This window comes from Nothoprocta perdicaria, unplaced genomic scaffold (genome assembly GCF_003342845.1).
Source record: "Nothoprocta perdicaria isolate Ctin4 unplaced genomic scaffold, notPer1 scaffold_223, whole genome shotgun sequence".
NCBI lineage: Eukaryota > Metazoa > Chordata > Aves > Tinamiformes > Tinamidae > Nothoprocta > Nothoprocta perdicaria.
Window position 1 is genome coordinate 357,725 of NW_020455431.1, and position 21,741 is coordinate 379,465.

Below are 21,741 nucleotides of genomic sequence, written 5' to 3' on the forward strand. Positions count from 1 at the left end.
TTCAAAAGTGAAATTCTCATACATTTAAAACGAAGAACAATAACAAATAAAAAGCAAAAGAGTTTTTGCGGTACCAAAATCCTGCTATATACATCCTAATGCTTTGAGTCAAGCCACACTAAAAGCTGAAGCTCTTCAAAGAGCACAGAATGAAGCYTTAGTGGGTGCAGAATTCACAGGCTCACAAGCTACCAAGTCACAGGGACCTGGGGAAGGTCAGTGGAGAACTGCACAATATCCTCTTAGGAACAGCATTCTGTACAAACTCAGCTAATTTTGGTAGAGCCTTTTGGACTATTTTARTGACAAGTGATGTACTGTTGTATGATAGCTATTTTTGTACACACCATCGAGCCACAGGAAAGTTCATAACACCAAAATCTCCCTACTTAACAACCAAAATGGAAAACAAAAAGCAGCACCTCAAACAGAAATGTTCTTTTTCTGAGGTCATTGCTATCGGAAAACACCAGAATCTATTCAGAAATGTGCTCGACTGTGCACTTAATTTTCTATTGCATAGTTACATTAGCATCTAAATTGTAAGACTGAAAAAATGTSTTTCTTTTATACTTTCAGCTTAAGACATTAATACTAAGAAAGGTTATTTCCCACCATTGAAAAGTGAATTGCAATTTAAAGGTAAATAGTCACATCACATTCAAGCTAAAGGGACAGCAAAGAAGACTCACTAGTGATACACCAGACAGAGGCACACTTAAGTCAGGAGTACCCTTGGAGAAGGCCAACTCATAAGAAAAGATCAGTTGGAAGATAAGGTCCTCTGTTTTTGAGGTCAACAATTCACATTGCACATTTGTCTAAATAAATAGTATAGGAGCATTTCAGTGGCTTCACATTGTTTCTCCTCTTCCCCCCAGATCTGCACATCTTGGAAAGCTGGAGAGTATCCAAATGTATTCTCAAAACACTACCTAGTGTGTCTCTTCTCAACTGCTACTTGAATAATAAAGTGATGAGTATCAGAAAAGTACATTTGTATGGTATTACCCCTATGTTGCTTTATGGCAATTCCAAGCTGATTTAGCCCCCCAGATAAATAAAAGATTCTATTCTACGCACAATTCTGAACTGCTACATGATCAAAACTCTACTAATTCACCTCCTTGTGTTTTATCTTGTAACATCACTGCCAGAACGTTTCCTGTAATCCACTCATTTTATGTGAAGTACAAGAGTGATCAAGTGCTTCCAGATGTCCACATAATTTGGTTGTCTAACCAAGTCTTCTCTYTCATCAGCTAGAAAGAGTAGATTTGTATCTTTGCCTAGAATGGTAGGAAATTTTTACAGTAAGAGCAGCTCCACACACCAGTATTTCAGCATGTATGCACTTCAAGGCGTGAGCGGAGATAAAAGGCATTCAACTGATTTTAAAATATTAAAAATAAGGAATCCTAAAGCTCAAATGGTAAATTTGAGCATCTCACCTGGTGTACTCTTTGGAGATAAATAAAATACTCTAGCAAAGTTGTATGAAACTTGATACCACATTACCAGAAACTACARTTCTGGCACACAACTCTTCCTCCAGCGTGGAGAACAACTGAATTTCTGGCCTATACAGCAAATTATGCAGTCAAACAATTGACCTCCACATTCCGCACAGCTCGTGCTGCCTCCTGGTGGCTGGCGAGGCAGGGACACGGCTCTACAGGACGCAGGTTGTGCAAGCCCGTTCAAGTATCTGCTTTTAGCTTTCCACTGGTTGTGGTTAGMTACCCTTCCCTATACACAGCACGTAATACACACGATAAAGACAAGGCTAATGAGTTATTTCACTTGCTCATATTCTCAGTTGCCCCATATCCAGTTCCAGACTAACAGGCTTAAAATGTAGGCTACTTGCATATGCACATGAAATGTCATATTTTAGGAGGGTTCTTATTTCACTTATATTGGTGATATTATCCAAGTTGTTCATTCAGCTATCAACACAGTTTTACTATGTGTAGCTGAAAAAGGAATTTCAGTTGGACAGCTCTCCCATGACTTCCTGCTTTCTGCCAAGAGCCATACAAGGGATCCCTTAGAGAYCCTGAACGGACATAAGCACATTAATGCATCCAGGCTCAAAGTCTACCTGCAGAAAAGATGGACCAAATAAAACAACCAACCCAGCTTCTGTTCTCTTTGGCATCACCAGCTAGTCTAAAGAGAATCCCTTCTTCCAGTTCAAAAACTCTTGTTTCTCRAAGTAATAAGTTTCATATTAGATCTATTTAAAATGAAATACATGATTCAAAAGTAGTAAAATGAGCCGAAAATATAGAAAAATGTATCTGCCTGAATATATTTATAAACTTTAAATATCTGTGTAATATGACTCAACTATCAAAACCATTTGTTAATGGACATTTCAATAGCCRTATGCTGATCCATACTGTAACCATAATGCCTGATAAGCAAAGAGCTATAGGCTGAAAAAAGGAAAAAAAGGAAAAAAGAAAAAAAGGAAAAAAAGAAAGAAAATAGGGATAAATTTTTCAGAGTGCTTTTGCTTTAAGCAATGACATACCATAAGCACAAGATGCTTATAGTAGACAGTGTCTTTCTTTTCTAAATGGTACTTCCAGAAAAAGAATTACAAAACTTGAAGTAATCTAGCACTGTTTAGAGTTACATTCTTTGAACTCATGTCCATCCAACAGGGTAAATGGGGCTCTTGAGAATATAAACTATATGTATAGGTTTGCTYAAGAGACATTCAAAATGGAAATTTTCACAAACACGATTAATCTAGTCACAAATGTTTGGTTTCCTGCATAAATCTGCCCCTCAAAATAATGAAAACAGTCTTTCTAATTAGGATACTAAAGTGTTCCAACATAAAGAGCAAAAGTATTATCGATATAATATATACAATCACCACCTCTGCTTTTTTTTTTCCAACTTGCATACAGTTCATATTAAAGACTGAAACATGACTAGCATTTCATTTACATCAGGACAACACAATTTTTATACATTAAAAGCAAATTCTTTGCCGAGAAGTATTTACTGTTAATTTCAACCAAAACTGGCCATTGGAAGATATTTTAGAAGTGACTGTGAATTTAGAGAGGGCACAGAGGAGACTACACTGAAAATAACTTGCTTCTATTGACTTGAATGTCTAGGTTCATCCAGAATTACTCAAGACAAGACTTACCAAATCAAAAATTATCATATGTTAAATTGGGTATCTGAAAGAACATCAGCACACTTCTACAAGAACACGTACTTGAAGAACCATTTCACAGAGTTAACTCAACAGAGACACTAAGCAGTTTGGAAAGACACAATTTAAGCCTRTTAAGCTCTGCTGCTTCAGTTGTGTGATTCTTGGGATAGGTGTTCACAAAAGCAACTTCAAAGAATTATTCCATTGTTTACACTAAATAAAACACTCCCATAAAATCCCAAAGAACTACTCTCCAGTGAGGAGAGGTAAAAATGAGACCCATTAATATTGCTTTGGCACTGTATTTTTTTCTTCAGAAACTATATTTGCATTCAAAAAATGTTTTTGTAAAGAGTTAACACACACATACACACACACACTATATCAAGTTTTTCATCTCAAGAAGGATGATCAATTTACTGACTGCATTTTCAGTTGGTTACAGAATCTATATCCTCCAGCTAAATTTAAAAATCCAAAATGTTAAGGCTGAGCTGAAAGCAACATTTGACATCTCATTTTCTGAACCACTTTCCATAAAAGGCTATCTCATATTAAAATACTTCTGTTCTAACAGATGCAAAAGTGTAGCTCCTAAAGAAATCCAAACCCACATCACCTTCCTGTTCCATAAACTACGACATGGTCACACCAGTGTTCAGTAAACACATTGTCTTATTGCCAGTAAGGACCATTTCCTTTCAAAGCTCAATTAAGGATAAGCAACATCAGTATTTGAACATTCTAAGCGTGAAAGAGGTGAAATAATACATCGGTATACTCCAGAGGTATAGAAAATWTAGCAGGCTAGTATTATGCCATCACCAATGTTTCTTGGACATCAAATCCCTTACGTCTTGACCGACATGGCCAATTTCTAAATTGCATTTGTTTCTAAGAACTTCCTGGGTAAAGGGGGGAAATAGAGCTCTAGGTTTCGTTTTATTCCTATATAGCCTGCTTACCACATAGAAAGCTAACTTAAAAGCAGCTTCCTTCCCCAGTTCTCAAACTATGACAACTCTGATATCTTCATTATGAACCAGCAAAAYTGCAAATGGAATAAGGAAAAAGTAAAGATTCTGAAAAGATCCAAGTTTAAGAGTCAATAGATGGATCAAGGCTGCAAGYTGATCTTTGAGAAGCAAGCAAAGACACAGCAGAAACTTTCTCTAAAACRAAGTTCTTCGCTCATACAAAACCTTGTTTCTCAGGTGTGGGGCAGCGGGGAGGAGGGGTGGCTTTTGAAACATCCTTGAAGTTTCAGCCACACTTGCAGGCAAGAACTGGTCTGCTCAAGACAAATGCCATTCCAACACACAAAGCTGCAAGAGCACCCACCCTCCAAACCTCCACTTTTCATTTCAGAAGTACCATTAGCATGATGAGTCCTAAACAAAAGCCTTCCCAGAGCCAAACAGTCTATTTTGCTAAGTGTGTTATGGAGGGCCAAGCTGAAGTACTTCAAACATCAGTAGCTGATAGCAGAAGCAGTTGAGCAAGTTTAAGTCTTGTAAGTGAGAGCAATTACTGTAGTTACACTGCTCTTGGCCAAGTCACATAAGCAGGGTGATAGTCACAAAACCTGGAACTCTGCTGTTATTTGAGGAGAACACTTCATGGACTATCCCAGCTGGCAGTCTTTAGGAAATCTCCAATACCTTTGGCAGGGATGGACAGAGGAAGAAAGGAAGAAAGGAAGGTATTTTTTGCCATGGCAAATAACCAATCTGACATCTTTGCCTACGGGAGCTCCAACACCTCATTTCACTCTTTCCCAACACTAAGCAAGCAAAGTCAAGACCAGAGGGATGAGGGCAGGGGAGGGCGGTGACAAACAATATACCTGGATTTTAAGATTCATTTCAGTGGACTAAAGGAACAATTTAATGGAACAGGCCAACATGAGTTAGAGTCTTGGAGTTAACACATGAAATTTAGCATCTAGGTAGACATTCACATTAGGTTACAAAAATAAAATACCCTCCTAAGGGTAATAAGTGGTAGGATTCTTCTACTCAGCAAACAGACTGCRAGCTGCACTCATGTCAAAGATGAAATGATTTCAAGGAGGAACTCGTAAGGGTAATGTGGCTATTTGGCAGTGCCCATGGCTTGGTGAAAGAGAAGCATAGCATACTTTTCTCAAAACTAATTTATTTAACCATGGCCTATTACCAGAAGAAATATCAGGAGGATGGTCTTCTCTGATTTTGCTGGAGATGATGGAAGCAGAAAGCAGCAGGAATCTCTCTAGAATGTGGTCTTGCATCATCACGGGCAGCAAACATTTTAGCTTCAGCGTTCTACAAGCACCTGAGGTCACATATTAGCTTCACCTATGGCCTCTAGAAAAGTGATCCATTTTCAGCTAGTTCACAAGAGGCCAAAGTGCCACATCTATAGTTTCCAGGAGGATAACTTTAATGTAGTCAATTCCAGATCAAATATATGGTCTGGAATGTCTATATGTGTGTGTATATATATATATAAGATCTGGAATTTATATATATTTACCTATATGTATATATAAAGTTCTCTGTAAATGAATCTACACAAGATAAATTATCAGAAACGAAAAAAAAAATCCACATGCTTCTGGTAGCTTAGTACCCTAGATACAAACTCAAAGCACATCTCAGCTAATTAAGACTTATCTGCCACCAGGTTAAAGGCTACAGTATTTTTTGATAATACCACAGTACTGGCCATGGTAAGAGCATCATTTGCACAAAGGCTGCTGCAGACAGAGGAGCATCCTTCTCTAGCAAATAGAAAGCATGCAGTTTTTACATTGCTTACAGCAAAAGTATTTTACATTGCGTGCAGTTTTTACAGTTCCAGAAGATAGCCACTAAACTCCCTGTTCAGAAAAAAACAGCAAGAGACATGTGCACAGGTCTTATCTGAAGAAAAAAAATCTATTACTCTTCAGCTCACAAGGCACTCTAAAGATTGAGAAGAGCCAGTCCCTACTTTAGAGCAGCGCCTTTCAATGTTACAGGCATAGCAACAATGCTACTCTTGTCAAACAGAACCAATTCTTGCCTCTGCTTTTTATAGCTATCTGCTATTTCCTACAYGTGGCATTTATCCCCACCCTATTCCATTCCCCTTCACCCCGATTCCACCACATGCACATCTCCACACTGGTGGAGATGGAGTTCAAACTGAAGTTCACGCTATCATCCACAGACTCTTACGTTTGAACATCCATATAGGGACAGCTTTGGCTTCCATGGCATCAATTTTCCTTATGCTTACAGAAGCGTGCCAAAAAAGAAGAAATAAAAAAAGAAAACACACCCACACCCATGCATCAGTGTATACTGAGCTACTCAGGTATGATGGGCCCTGTGGTAACTTGTCTCTGCAAACGTTTTCCAGCAAGGAATGAGGGAATATATTTACCTTAATACTGGTCTAAGCTGTCATGTTACCGCATTTATCTATTTAATTGAAGCATTTCAATTTTACCACAGATTAAGGCAAATACCTTCCATCCATGACATCTTGATGTACCTCCTGTATACCACAATTCACAACAAAAGTATCTGTAAAACCCCAACTAATCCATCAACAGTGACATGGAAGAAAATCTTATTTTGCTAACTGGCTGAGCAAGTATGATGCTCATTAAGAACATACATCATAACATTAGATGAGTTATCAGTTTAACTATGATGACATTCTACTGGCTCACTTTCAGGGCAACCTTAAAAACAGTTCTCAGACCAGACCATCACACAGCTTAGCCTCCTCACCATTTCTTTCCCAAATAGCTTTAGAAAAATGCATACTCTAAACCATGCATYAAAATTAGTATTTTGAACCTTGTCCTTCAAGCTTCCAGCCTTGAACATAAACTTCCCTGGAGTCTTATACAACGCCAAATTAATCACACTTGTGATTTGTTCTTGCTTCTGAGCAAACTTTGACACTTATCAATACATACATGTCTTGACTTGCCCATTTCACAAACAGCTGTTCACTCAACCCACCAAAGCCACCTTGTTCCCAGATTAACGAGCTCTATTCACAAGTTAAAACGCAAATTCATTGATCACACCATAGCAAGATATCTGCTTCCCACTCTTATCCAAGTCATAAATGTTTAATACTCAGGAAGCAATTAGGAAATTGCACCTTGGCTAGAAGAGGAGGCTAAAAGAACAAGAGACATTCAATATTATGCCATTAGATGATTCTATAACTCAAGGTGCAGGAAAACACTGTGCAGTTCCCCCTCACCTCAAAAAACGGGTRTATTACAGGTCTTAAAAAAACACAGAAAAGAGTAACAAGAAGGAACATATATGAAGAACCTTTTCTGTTCTAAGGAATGAAAGAATAGGTCAGAATTTTCTRTCTGAAGCCAGAAGAGAGAAAACAAGAATATGTGACACAGGTCTAAAGTCGTAACTAGTCCAGGGGATGGTTAGTAGCACACTGTCCATTTTTCCAGTAGGAGAACTACATGTCAAATTAAACTAATAGAAACCAATGCTTAAAAGRCAAACAAGATATCACTTCATATGAAGCAGAACAAGATGCTACATAGGCCAAGCACAACACAGTTGAGGAAACTTCACGGGCTCAAGGGGAGACTAGCAAAAATACTTCAAAGACAGCAGGTACACCTAAACCAGGAAGTTCCCATTTTGAAAATAGCCTAGATTTACCCTGCCTTCATCATTCATACCTGTTCCTTCTGGATTTTAACCACTACCAGTACTCTTAAGGTACTTCACTTTTTTTTGGATGCCTGGCATGAGACTACTGAATATAAACATGCATAATTCTGAAAGCCTGTCTATTAGTATTTATCCTGTTGTAAGCAAAAATCACAACCAAAAATAATTGAGAAAAAAACATGAGAAAAACAGGAGAAGCAGTTTTGAATTAATTTGTAACTTCTACCATAACATTCCTCTTTGAAAGCTGTGACCTCTGAAAAAAAAAATCACAGAGCAAAAACTAAGCAAGAGCATTCACTTCAAAAATATTAAGCTCTCACATGAAATAATAAAAAACCACAAAGTCACCAAAACACGTATGCAACAGATGCAACAGCACTGGATGCGACCCTGTCCCCTGTGCTCTAGGTGTCCCTGCTGGAGCAGGGGGTTGGACTAGATGATCTCTAGAGGTCCCTTCCAACCTCAACCACTCTGTGATTCTGTGATCTACACAATTTACTGCAATGAGGAAAAGGTCACACACATACATTATTGTTACTTGGGAGATCTTGCTGCTCAGAAAAATATTTTTTTCTGCACATCTGTGATTAAAATACTGTTTTAACAATGAAAACCAGTATTTGTCACAAGGAAGACGGAACTGAGATGTGCATGGAAATGAAACTGAAATAGTTGGCTAACTGATCTTCCGATTTCAGCTGTTCAACTCAGGGCAGTGAAGAAAAATCCTTACTGGCCTCTGCTGAGCAGAGATGAAGGTTAGTGCCATTTCTAGACAGTTAACCACTAAGAAAGTGATTCTACGCTGACTATACATTTTGCTCAACTAAGTATGGCAAGTTCATAAAAGTATACAATGTGTTCAGAGCAAGCCAGCTGAAATTACTGACATTTCCAACAGATCATCATTACAGAAGATCTTCTCCTTCTGCAAACAAGGCATGAAAGAAAATCTTCTAGAAAGTCAGTATTATTGAACAGTACAGTAGTAGCATCTTTTCCTGCACAGAAGAAAAAGGCTACTCCACCATAATCATAATTCCCACCTGCAACAGAAAGAACTTGAGAGGTTTTGCCTGCATCTTGAAGGTGATACCTAGATCAAGAAGAAAGGACTAGCGTGCCACAAGAAGCTTTAGACATGAAGACCAGCCTCATGTAGAAGACAACTTCCCTCAACCACCATCTCTTCCACAGATGCCAGAGCACTGCAATGCTCTGTTCATACTTAACAGCTGTGGAAGAGCCCTGTTTTTATAAACAAAGCCCATAAACACACAAAGTGAAATCCATCCCAAAATGGAGCCTTAGCAAGCCGTCATGCTGTTGTCTGGCTTTGTTTCAATAGCTGATAGGAACCTGATGAGCACAGAATAAAGAGGGGCTAATGCAACTGATAGATATCTTGTGTTTAAATGAAACATCGGCCACCTTTACTGCCGCCACAGCTTCCCTGCACTAGTTAATTTAACTAATACTATTTGTTATTTACATCAGACCATCAGGCAGTCTAATTAAAAGTCAATTAGCTTTTAATATTCCTTGGTATGAGTGTTAACTTATCGGTTCCAATGAGGTGTTCTGGGAAGATAAATAGGATATAAAATAGAATCAGTAAGTTTCCTACTCTACATTAGAAGAAATCTAATGGAGGAAAAGTCAGCAAGTTAACAAAATAACAGTTTGGTATGCTGTACTATAGTCATACAGAAGAAGGTGACATCCTCATCCCTTATTTGAGAATAGTCATACAAGGGTACAATTTGCATTGCACCTGATTCTCATAGTTAAAAAGATGTAGTAAAACCCTCTGGATTTCATTTTTGCAACAGTTCAGGCAGAGAAGTAAAAAGGAAAAAAAGCTGATCCCATGTGTTTTTTTTTTTTTTAAATGTCAATGCCTTTATTAATACCTTACCCTTTCATCTTATTAGGTGGAGTGCTGGGTGTCAATTTTAAATTGAGATTAGAAATTAACTGAGATTAAATCAGAAATTAAAGTAAGAAAGAGTAGGAAGCACGGCAGGTGTTGCTCTGAGTAACTGGTTACTTTAGAGGACAAGTGAGAAGCACTAAGCTCTCAGAAAATACTAGTGAGAAGGAAAGTCACAGGAGTAACTTACAACAGAGACATTTTGCCTGGCTGTCACATCACTGTCATTTCATGACTTCACAGTTATTAAGATATAGGCTTCTCCATCACAGCTGGAACGAGCACTGAGAGCTTCCAAGAACTAATTCAATACCAAGAAAAAACAGATTGAGACACTGATGAAATTAAAGCAAGAAGAAAAGCCTTTTAGGAAAAGGCATGTCCAAACCCAGTACATTGCAGATGACTGGATACCACGTTAACATCATTTTATTAGATTTAAGCTGAAGCTTTCAGCCTTGCTACCAGCCTCGAATTGTTTCAGACAAATTTGATATTAACCAAGTATCCAAGTCCTACTCCTTTCCTAAAGTTCTGGAAGAAGTCCAAGATAAATTAAGCCCATTATATGTACTCTTTCTTGTTGCATTAATGAAAATGCAGCTAGATTATCTCCTTTGAAGTGCACGAAACAATCACGAAGGCCCATTAATGGTTAGTGCAAGGCTTGTTTTATGCTAATATTTAGAATTCAAAGATGAACTAGTAATTAATACTGTTCCTCCCCTCCCGTCTAAGCTCCATGTGGCATGGATATTAGTGTCCTCTGGGCACTTTAAACCATGCATCATTATAATTTCAACTTGAAGTCAAGAGGGAATTAAAGTAACCATGTAATAACACACTTTAATTATTGTTCTAAACAAAGAACACCTGCATGCACTCTCTTTTGTATTGGAAATATGCATACTAAGAAGGCATGCAAATATAGAAAAAATAGGTATGCCCTCAAGTTCTATATATGAAGGAATGAAGAGCAGTATTTTAATCTGAACCCTTTTAAATAATACCAGTTGTTGGCAGGACTGCAATCTAAAGGGGTGGCAGGGAACACCCACATCATCAATTCAAGCTAAGGCCTTGGTTCCTTGAGCTGCAGAAGACACACGGGTCAATTCAAGCCTAGAACCTGCATATGCGACCAATAAATAGATGTGAACTTTCTTACCGTTAGCAATAAAGATATCATGAAAACAGAAAGAGGGACATATGCTGTCCTTCATTTAAACCCCAAATTGAACAGCTCAGGTTTGACCTCTCCAGAGGCCGGCATTTAAAAAAAGCCCTTACTTAAGCTAGAGATAGCTGCCCACTTTCCCTCGCAAGCTCCTCAGCGATATGAAGCAGGTCACAGAAAAATCAGAGCTATATCCACCCCTCACTCTTCTCCATAAACTCACTTAAATAAGTTGAGGTGGAAAAAACCAGCAGAAACACAAGGAACTTGAAATAAAGTACAGAACCAGCCCTTCCCCACACAAACACACACCCTTCCCACCTACTGCTTTCCAAAACAAAACTCTTGCATCTTAACACACATTTAACAAAGTTTGCAAACATGTAGTTGAAACAAATGCTGGGTTCATATTCCAGAACTCAACAGAACTCCGTGACTACAGTAGGTTTTTGTCACTTTCTTTTTTTTGCACCCAGCATTGTGTTGTATTTTATTAGCGATAAAATTTATGCTCCAATAGAGCGTATTACAATATAGGAAGTATGCTGGTCAAGATACCTACCTAAATAGAGGGAAACCAGCATGAACAGTCTTACTGTAATAAGGGAGGCAGCATCTATAAACGAACTTGATATCAAATCCTATCTATCAAAGTAAGATGGAGGAGGGTTGGTACAGCTTTTTTTTTTTGTCTTAGAATAACACAAAACTAGAATTGACATGACTTTGGAAGAAAAACTTTCCAATAAGCATAGCAAAGCATACCTTGAAGAAACTATGGAAGTCGGACACTTGTGCTGCAAGTTTATTTTAAGCAAGTGAATCGAATGCTTCTCTACTTTCCATCACCATCCCACCCCATTCATGTGAAACTGTTAATTTACAGGAGCAATAGATTAGCACAGCAAATCATCCAATTCAGGTCAATGTTGACCTTAGTTACTTTTCAAGTGTGCCAATATTGCTGGACAGGATGCATTTTTTTTGATTGTTACTGTTTAAGTTGTCACTGACTCTTCAGCTGTCCAATCTTCTCCAGGCTCCTCTGAAAGCTGAAGCGCAGACTACCAAATCTTTTGATGATTCAACCTAAGAGCTTAGGGACAAACAAGTTATCACTAGTAGCAAGCTGGCAGAAGTTAGATCTTTCTGCTTTTCTTACTGTCAGATAAAACTGATTTTATTTATCCAGTGTTTGCTGTGATCCAGATGCGAAACCCTAGGGCAGATGAGTTGATCTGTAAGAGTTTGTTCTCCAAAGCCCTATSACAACTATGCTCCGATACAAAAAAAAAGAGGTCTGAATGCTGGAAGTGAGTCCCTTGAGAACTGCCACCAATGACATTTTTTACAGTAAAAGATAAAAGGTGAAGTGACTACACACTTCGCCTAAGAGTGACAAYGCACATAACCTTGAAGCTATCAAAGGTTAATGGCAAACATCAAAAGGCACTACAGGAGCACAAAGTATTTGACAACTCATGTATTAAATGTGCACACAAGTCCAAAATATTTTAGTTTCTYTATCTCCTTCCTTTCCCCATCTTTTAAGATGGAGAAAGTACTGGACTGTGTAGATGAACCAGGGAAACAACATCCAGTTCTACAAAGTCCTCTAGCAACCATATACAACATTACCACACTTTGGGCCTAAATATAAACAGTGGTTTAAACAACAATTGCACCAGAAAAAAAAAGTGCTATCATTAGGAGATGTTAGAAAACAAACATCAAGGGCCRGCAGGCAGCTATATACTTGCCCTTAACAGCTAAAGTAAACATTGTCTGACTTCTAGACTTCACTGATTACATACAGCCACTTACAGTTTAAAAAAACCTTGCCTTGATATGAAAAAAACATGCTATTATAAATTCAGATAGGGCTATCAAGCACTGCAATAAACCTTTCTGCACATTGTGCAAGCTGAAGGAACAATCACCAAAGTCTATTAAGCAGCAAAGGTTAGCAGACAGAGTACTAAAATTTTCATCAACCAACAGGAAGACTAGCACACAGAGCCCAGAACTGCATGTCTTGCCAAAATTATATTCCATCTTTATTAGATTGGATCAATCACTGAGCTCTTTTTTGTATTTCTGAACTTGTTGCTTAATGCAATTCAGTAGAATCTCAGAGTTTGAAGCTCCCTTACTAGATATTAAGTTCTCCAGCTGGAATCCTGAACCTCTTCCCTACTKTTAAGAAAAAAGATGACTCTGTTTATAATATTACAAAGTGGAAACTTCTACCTTAAACAAAATCATACAGGTTTATTGAGGAAAGAGTGAGAAAATACCATTTGACATTTTAGACAACAGCTCATATGATGCTTCACTACAGTTTGACTCTAGAGATTTGTTYTAGAAGGAGAAAGGAAAGCTAGTTCTACCAGAAAATGGCTTTTTCTACCAATTGCATAACTAATATTGCCTATTACGTGAAAATATGGAAATGTAAAATTTATCCAAGCCAAATGTTAGATATTTAAAGTTGTTTCAATAGGCATGTCCAGAGTCCTAGAAAGCTAGGGAGAAACTAAAGCACTGGCAGACTATCYGAAGGGAAGAGACACATTGCAAGAAAAAAATAAGCATATTATTAATCAAATGGTAAYACACTGAACAAAATACACCAGAACGCATCCTGCTGGGAACAAGATATATATAATCAGGACTTTCAAGCTTGCAGCAGRATGTAAACAGATTGCAGTTTATGTACTAATGCGGCAGTCTTATCTCAGATTTAAAAGAAAAAAAAAAGAACTTCAGAGAATGAGCACCTGTGCATCTGTCCAAGGGGCATATAATTGGTTACTCAAGGACTATTAGGCTGTTTCTTAGCAACCTCTGCAAGCTCTAATCAACTAAGACTAAGATTGTCATTTAGCCTTGAAACGCCATGCCCCTTCCATTTAATACAGCATTCTAACTACTATTACAGAGCAACCAGCAATTTTAAGCACAGATAAAATCCACGCTTACTGTGTTTCTGCTTAAAGTTCCTCCTAACGCTTAGCTATCAGAAAAGATCTTCATGAAAAAAATATGTTTTTTAAACTTTGTTTAGTCAGGGTCTGAAACAATGACAAAAAAATACACTATTTTCCTCCCTTCTGCACAAAGGAAAAAAAAACGAAAGATAATGCAAAAGAGCTGAGCTCAGGATCAAGATGACTAAATGATCAAAAGCTACAGCCCAGCTTCTAAAAATCACCAATGTGATGGCTCCATACTAAAAGTAACAGTAAATACATTTCACATAAACAGCAAGTGTTTATCTCACCTTGCTAGATGGGCTTTAAGTCTTGGAAGATGCTGACATGCATCTAGTAATGTTGATGACAGTTGACTTCTATTGCTGAAGGACTTTATGAGCAAAACTACCACATGGAAATAAAAAAAATGTGGGGAAAAAAGGGTAATTAAAAAGGAAACAACTTTTTAGCTCTGGTCTGGCCTCCTTGCTGTTCGTAACATCAATAGATACACAACAGTCTCTGCTTGAGAGCGGTTGAGAACCAAGTTTTATATACAGCATTTTTCCTCATAGGGTAAGTGAACTCTGGTGATTAAAGCAGGGACAGTCGCGTCCTGGCACAGGGCTACAGGACAGTCATCACGCAGCCTGGAGCCACCACGGGTGGAAGACGGCACAAGCCAGACCACAGCTGGTCCCTGTCACCCACACCGCTTCATCCCCAGYCTGGGGGGCTGGGGCAACGGGGCTCACATTACATGCCAGTCTCCACTCGCATGACGTGACAGCCCCAGCATGAAAGCCAAACGTGCACTTCAGAAGCCACCAACTCGATATGGCAGACGGCACCGTCACTGGTCACTGCTGGCCAACGATCAACCAAATTTAGATACCCACTAACTAGGAGCCAGAGCACTTTCTGGCAAGAGGCCCGACAAAGGCATATCAGAAGAGGAAGAGGAAGGTAGGATTACTGCCAAGAAACAATAGCAATCATCTTCTGGCCAAGTATTTGGCTGAGCACAGAGGAGCCTGAAGCAATGGCCATATATCCCTCAAGTTGCTTTACCTCTCAACCACCATTCTTCTCCATCAGGGAATTATTAGCAGTCACAAGCAGAGCAGACCAAAGGAAAGTAAAATAATGCCCTAGCTGGAAAGTGACCCTCCCTTTTCAGTCTCCTCAACTGAGGAGCACTGAACTAAAGCAAGCAATGCAAACATGACCCACACGGAGTTGACACAAAACATTGGCTTTGTTTTCAGAAAAGAAGGGAGGGAAGCTTTTGAGCACACAGTAATCTAGAGCTGCTGCACATGGCTGGGTATATGATGTGATCAAGGTTGCTTCAGGAACATAGGAATGCAGCAGTTTCTSAAGTATGTTGCTAACATGCATTTCAGAGCCCAAACCCACTCAAAACCCCACAGACAGGGGTGAATTCTAACACCAACTCAGCATGAGATGGACTACCACAAGGAATACAAGCAGTGGTATGAAACCCAGAGGACAGCTTTTGTAGCATCATATTCTTCAATATCTCAATGAGATACATTTCATTTTAGTTTTCTCATCCTTAATCTTCAGAGGATCTCTCAAAGTCTACAATACAATAGGAACACGTCTCAAACTGGACCAACTATCCCAAGCCTGATACAGATATAACCAGTTAAGGTTTTAGTCCAARCTAGCTAAAGATAAATCTGACTGAGATTGAAGTCACTTGTGCCTAGATGAGATCTTCTATTAGCAAGTTACTCTTCAGAAAAAAGCATTATTTGAAATGTTTTCAAACAACTCTAAGAGTGCTACAGAGCTTCCATGGTACCACAGTACATAGGAACTTGCCCTGTTTCTACTTCACTCTCTTCTCTAGCCCACAGCCTTTAATATAAAGGTAAGCCTGACTATTTTAATATCTGATCTATTTTCAATTAAAGATTTATTGCCTAATTGTAATGTAAAAAATGTAAATTACAATTGTAAAATTGTAATGTATAAAAGAATATAGCAATTCACTGAGAACCTGCCTGGAATAAAGGAGGGATATTCATCTCCAGGCTTCAGTTCAGCCTCAGTATTTCTAATAAAAACACACAAGTTTATTTAAGAAAGCTTTCAAGTAAAAATAGAGGGGTTCTTTATTATCTTATTATATATAGATATATATGACATTCAAAAACCCCATTGAGTTTCAAGGTATAAAAGCTTAAACAGTTAGCAGAATATTGTCCCCTGAAGCATATTTATTTCAAAAAGACATAAGAAGTTCCAGATTCAATGACATCGATGCATAGAATATTAAGAGTACAAAGAATATTTCTGCTTAAAATTAGAAGACTTTTTTTATGCAGTTACATGAAACTTAAGTCTTTAGGCTTTCTATTCCGGGCAAGCTGTAAATAGTTGTTGGCACACACAGTATGCCAATAATAAACCCCTTTTTCAAAGAGTGATTCTGAAGTGATCACCATTAAGGTCTTGATTCTTTTTAGAGGTGACACCTGCAGCTGCTATTGAATTCAACCAGGGTTGTCACTGTSCAGCATTGCTGAAGTCAGGCCCTAAAGCTTCACCTGGTTATCTTTGCCTAAGGAAAGGGGCAAAACAAAACCCACGAGCTACTCTTTGCATCTGTGTAACCTGAAATTGAAGGGAATTGTGTTTATATAACATTCCCTCAACATCAAACATCCATTTTTAATCATGAAATGAGTTTGAAGGCAAATACAGTATAAAAAGGTAAAACCATAGGATTCGCTGAGCTGCTCCTCCAAAACTGAGTAAAGAGCCATTGTTTTCTGATCCACAGGCCCTGAAGCATAATGGAAATGGAAAGCTTTATTGCAGGATCACTGCAGGTGTTTTGTTAAAATAAGAAGCAATTTGCTGTGACAGTTACCACGTCCGTCCTTCTTCTAACTTCTGACAAACCAATCTGGCAAGAAGCAAGATCAGCACGGGGGGGAGTTAAGCACTAAAAAAGAAGCTTTGCACTAGCAACATAGACTTCCCTTTGGGAAAAGTGTTCGCCTGCTGTCAAACTAGACATTAAACACTTACACAGTTCATCAATATGTGGTTATCAGCTCTATTATTTTTCCACACGGACTTCACTTTCTAAAGAGGGGTTATAATGCACTTAAAAATCACACCTCAGTATACCAGATGGATTTTACATTCTGGCATGAGACCGTCTCGCTTCTTATTCCCTGCCTTCAGGTCTTGTTTTTGGATCATGYGTTTGCATGTACTCTTAAAGGGAGTTTCAGTGGAGCAAAGCATGAGTCAGAGGTAAAGCTCACTGTTTATCACTTAAAAGATGTTTCATTTGTTTAATTCTAATCTTTTARAAAAGAAGGCTATACACAACATTTATTAGATACAGCTGTGGACAAGTACTGCTTTGAGGGCTATGTGGTCTAACTTGCCTAGTTTAACAGTCACGATGGGTCATCATTCACAGTGACAGATGGCATATTTACTCTATCAGCTTGTGCGGAGGAATCTAATCCATGATGCTTTCATTACAAAGCATCAAGACTCTGATCACAGAGTAGTTTTTCTTTTGGGTGTGTGTGTCAAGACTAGGGGAGATCAACTGTGGACCTTCCAACCAAATAGAAGATGACATTTTTCACAGTCAAACAGCCTCGCTCCCTAAAGAAATTGAGGATTTGAAATAAAAAACTTCAGTGCTAAAGGCCTTCCAGGGCCTAACTCTGCTTTGGTTAACACATACAGCTCTTTCAGTTAAAAAAACCCAAGATACATGCATAGTATTATACTCAAGTGGGCAACTTTTTTTTTTTTTTCTTTTAAAAGAATCACAAAATACACCACACTTAGTAAAAGCTACAAGGGTCAAATATTCCTGCCTTGCTTTGGCAAGGGGAAGGGCTACTGGCTTCTAAGAAGTCATTTACTGCTGTAGCCAGGTCAGTTCATACTCTGGTTTGTATTTTCTTTCAAGATCAACTATTTCTAGGCAATGGGATGAGACCCACACATGGATGGCATATGAACAAAATACACACAACAAAATATGATCTTAAATTGATATAAAATATGATTGTGCATTGTGAATACACACAACAAAATATGATATTAAATTCATATACATTCACACATTTAACTACCTGAATGTCAACAGCACTTCTGAAGTTCATGTACATGCTATACTCTCAGCTCCAAAAAGGGAAAAAAACTCTTGAGATCAGATCTCAGAACAATAAAYGAGGTGCATGCTAGTGGGGATGAGATCTGCTACTGCTGCAAGCTGTGAGGGTTGCCTGCACTCCTAGTACCTCCTCTTACCTAAGCACAAGATCCTATGCAAGCACCAGATCAGCAGCAAAGAAGTGAAATCACTGAATTCACCTGCTTATCTCCAAAACCCAGTGCTCCCCCAATTTCACCTGCAGAGCTCAGCGCATGTTGTACTAACACACTGCCCACTGCCCGTCACACTGGAGTCTCAAAAACAAATGGGAGACAGTTGAAACAATCACCCCTACTGGAGTACGTGATTTCAACATCCACAACTAGTCAGAACAATTCCTTTATATGACTAATTAGCTGAAGTAATGGATGCCACACTAATATTTACGGTACAGGAAAAGCTGTGAATTCCCTGAGGGGGAGAACAGGGTGTAGAGAAAGAAAAACCCCACACATGCATACACACGATAACTCCATTTCTTGCAAAGTAGTATGAAAAATGGTTCCACATAATACATCCAGCAGAATGCATGCATCTTTAAAACAGTCTTCAGAAGCAACCTTCCAAATAATTAAAAAAACCCACCATCCCTAATATCCTAATTGCTATTGATAAATGCTGCCATACCAAGTATTCCTAACTTGGTCAGGAGYAGCCACTTGAAGCTTTAGTATCCACATAAGAAGCTTAGGGCTAGAGAAAATATTCAAGGTTATAAAGCTCAGTTGAATGAACGATTATAAGTCATCCTTCAATGACACTGGCATTCTTCTCTCTACTTTCTTTATCTCCAAGTTGCACAAACTTTAATTGCAAAATTTGTTTGTTAGCAGCCTCTCAGGCTGGTGCTGGGCTTTGCCATTTCTATGGCAGCAGGCAAAGGAAAAACCTGATGGAGATGGGTGAAGGACAGCTGTGTTGTTTGAGCTGTTCCTCAGCTTCTCCCACTGCCAGATTTCAGGGGCTGATGTATCCCCGGGTAGCAATTTTAAGAACTTTTTGGCAATACCCCCAAACTCCTCTTGCAAACTGGGAGATCAGACTAATGATATTAAAAAATAATTAAAAAGAACAGGAATATAAACTATATAACTGACATTCCAGATTGAACTGCRTAAGTCACTGAAGTCAGGTACTACAGCTTTACAGAACAGATACTTGTCTTCTTTTTAGTCTATGTATTACATAATTAAAAAGACAACAAGTACAAAACTTGTTGTGCTTTTAGTAAATGTTTTAAAGCATTATTAAAAAAGTAAGGTAAATAAACACCTTTTGAAGYAGTGCTTGCAATACAGCTATTGTTAGCTTAGGATACTGCATTAACTAAGGAACATAAAAAAAGATCTTAAGCAGTTAATGCATTACAGTAGGTTAGTCTCCTTAAGTGAAAGAGTCAACGTTCAGGTAAGGTTCAGGAAGAAGTCCATCTATGCCAACAAGGGCTTTTATTAAGGTGGGGGTTTTAGTATGGAGAAATTTATACCTAAAATTATTGCAGTTCTTTGCTCACTGTCAACTTCAAAGAATTTTTTTTTTTCGTGAGTAAAGAACACATTTTCTGAATCTAGTTTTGCCTCTCCTAGCAAATTCAGTAAGTAATGTTAATCTCACTATTCTTCCATAGGGAAAAAAATAAGTAAGAAAGCCCTATGAAAAGTCTGTATCTGCTGCTTCTTGCTTATAWATCTGGGTAGAGGGATCTACTGGAAAATAGCTAAAATTGCCTCAAGAAGTTGAAACCTGACACAACCATAATCCACAGGGAAACTGTAATGCCAATTTAACATAGYTAAGTTTCTACTTGAAGAGTTTATGTCTTCTAAGCAGCTGTGGCATTGATTATGGCTTCCCCATSAAATAGATGGAGCATCCATAGATCAAGATGAAGCTACAACACGCAAGAGGGACTTCTTTCCGTAAGTTCATCTGTAGACTGCAATACACAGACTGCTTTTAAAAATCACAGTACAACTGCACTACACTTTATTTTTAGAAAAAAGGGTGGGCAGGGATAACCATTCAGTAAACCTTCCAAAAAAGAAAAAAAAAATCCAGCAGCCACCCACTAAACTGCAGTTGTGCTGCTTAAACAAATTACAGCTTGCTTGCAACAGCTGCCAAAAGAAATTTAAAAGAAAACGTGAAAAGACACCAAAGACTTCAATTATCCTTTAAAAGACAGGGGGGAGGCAATGATACAAGGAACAGCAGCAGCCACAGTGCTAGAGACCCTGTGGTAATCTACGTGCAAAAGGTAGGTCAAACGGGCCTTTCTTAGCACTTAATGAGCATAAAACAAGGGCAGCTGCAAGGTAGGAATGTGCTTATTGCAACAGAGAAAACTAAAGGCAGCTGGGCTTAGGGACCTGCATTGTACRGATTATCAAACCTGCCTCTTGTCTCAAGTAACACCACTAGAAACTGGCAAAGTAAAAGTGTGATTTAAGTTACCTCCGCTTCCTCATGCAGATAAGGTATAAAGTTTGAGATGCTAATGTTACTGAAATCTCGAGCTTAAAAAGGGAAGTTTATGATTTCACCGAGCCTGTATTACACGGTCAACAAASGGGAAAAAGAACCGTAATTTTCCCTTTGATCTTTTAACTTAAGAGCTGAGCTCTAAATACCATGTTTTTACAGTATTGACTATACCTGTTAACAGGAACCTTTGCAAGTTCAACAGGCCACAGGACAAACAAAGGCAGTGAAATATGCCCCAGCTTGGCAGTAAGGAGACATTTCTCTTTTGTACAAGTTTATTAGCCACCCAACACTAAAACAACTGCCTTCAAATCACAGGTCAGCTCTGAACACGAAGCGCGCGAGCCTGAGGATGCAGAGGCTCGGGCAGCGCAGGAAGTTTGCTTTAGGAGAAAGGTTTCCTTCCAGCATGAAACACAAGCGGAAAAATTCCCTTCCCTAGCCATGCCCAGCGGCGGTTTTCGGCACAAGMGCGATCCCCGAGCTCTGTATGGAGAGGCCGCCGCCTGCTCCTCGCAGGCCCGGCGCCAGCCCCGGTGGCGGCTCCCTCCCCGGCCAGGGCATTGCACCATCCTCATTCCTCGGCGCCTCCCGACTTGCCGCCTTCCAGCCCGCGGCCCCTGGAAGGGCCCTGGGAAGCAGCAGCTGCTCCGGCGCCTGCAGGCTCCTACCTGCCCGCACCGGGGCACGAACATGGGCCGTGCCGGGCCTCCGTGGGCACCCCAGGGAACCGCTGCCCTCCGGGAAAGGCTTAGGGAACCTTGCCTGCACCCCTTGGGGTGTCTGCTCAGCGCACAGGGATGCTGGGACCCCGAGATGTGCTGGGAACGGAGGGAGCAGCAGGAGGATCCCGCGTGTAGAGCCCAGCAGCGCCGGCCGCGCTCCCTCTCCCCCCGCCCCGTGCACAGCCCGGGATCAGGTTTCCGCCAGGATCAGGGCAGCGCTTGGGACACTTTCTCCCTGCCCTCCTCCCGCGCGCGCCTCCGGGGGACATGGAGCCTCCAAGGGGCTCTCCCAGCCGCACGCAGGTGCGGCCGCTCCGCCGGGGCCCGCCGAGCAGGGA

General features: G+C 39.5%; 1 protein-coding gene across 1 annotated transcript in view; it reads right to left on the minus strand.

Moving 5' to 3' along the window:
- Window positions 1–21,373, minus strand: part of JAG2 (jagged 2) — a 62,763-nt gene extending 41,390 nt beyond the window's left edge. The window contains exon 1 of the mRNA XM_026039230.1: window positions 21,350–21,373. Within this exon, the coding sequence (XP_025895015.1) occupies window positions 21,350–21,373 (24 nt within the window). The remainder of the gene's footprint in view (window positions 1–21,349) is intronic.
- Window positions 21,374–21,741: the final 368 nt, after the last annotated feature.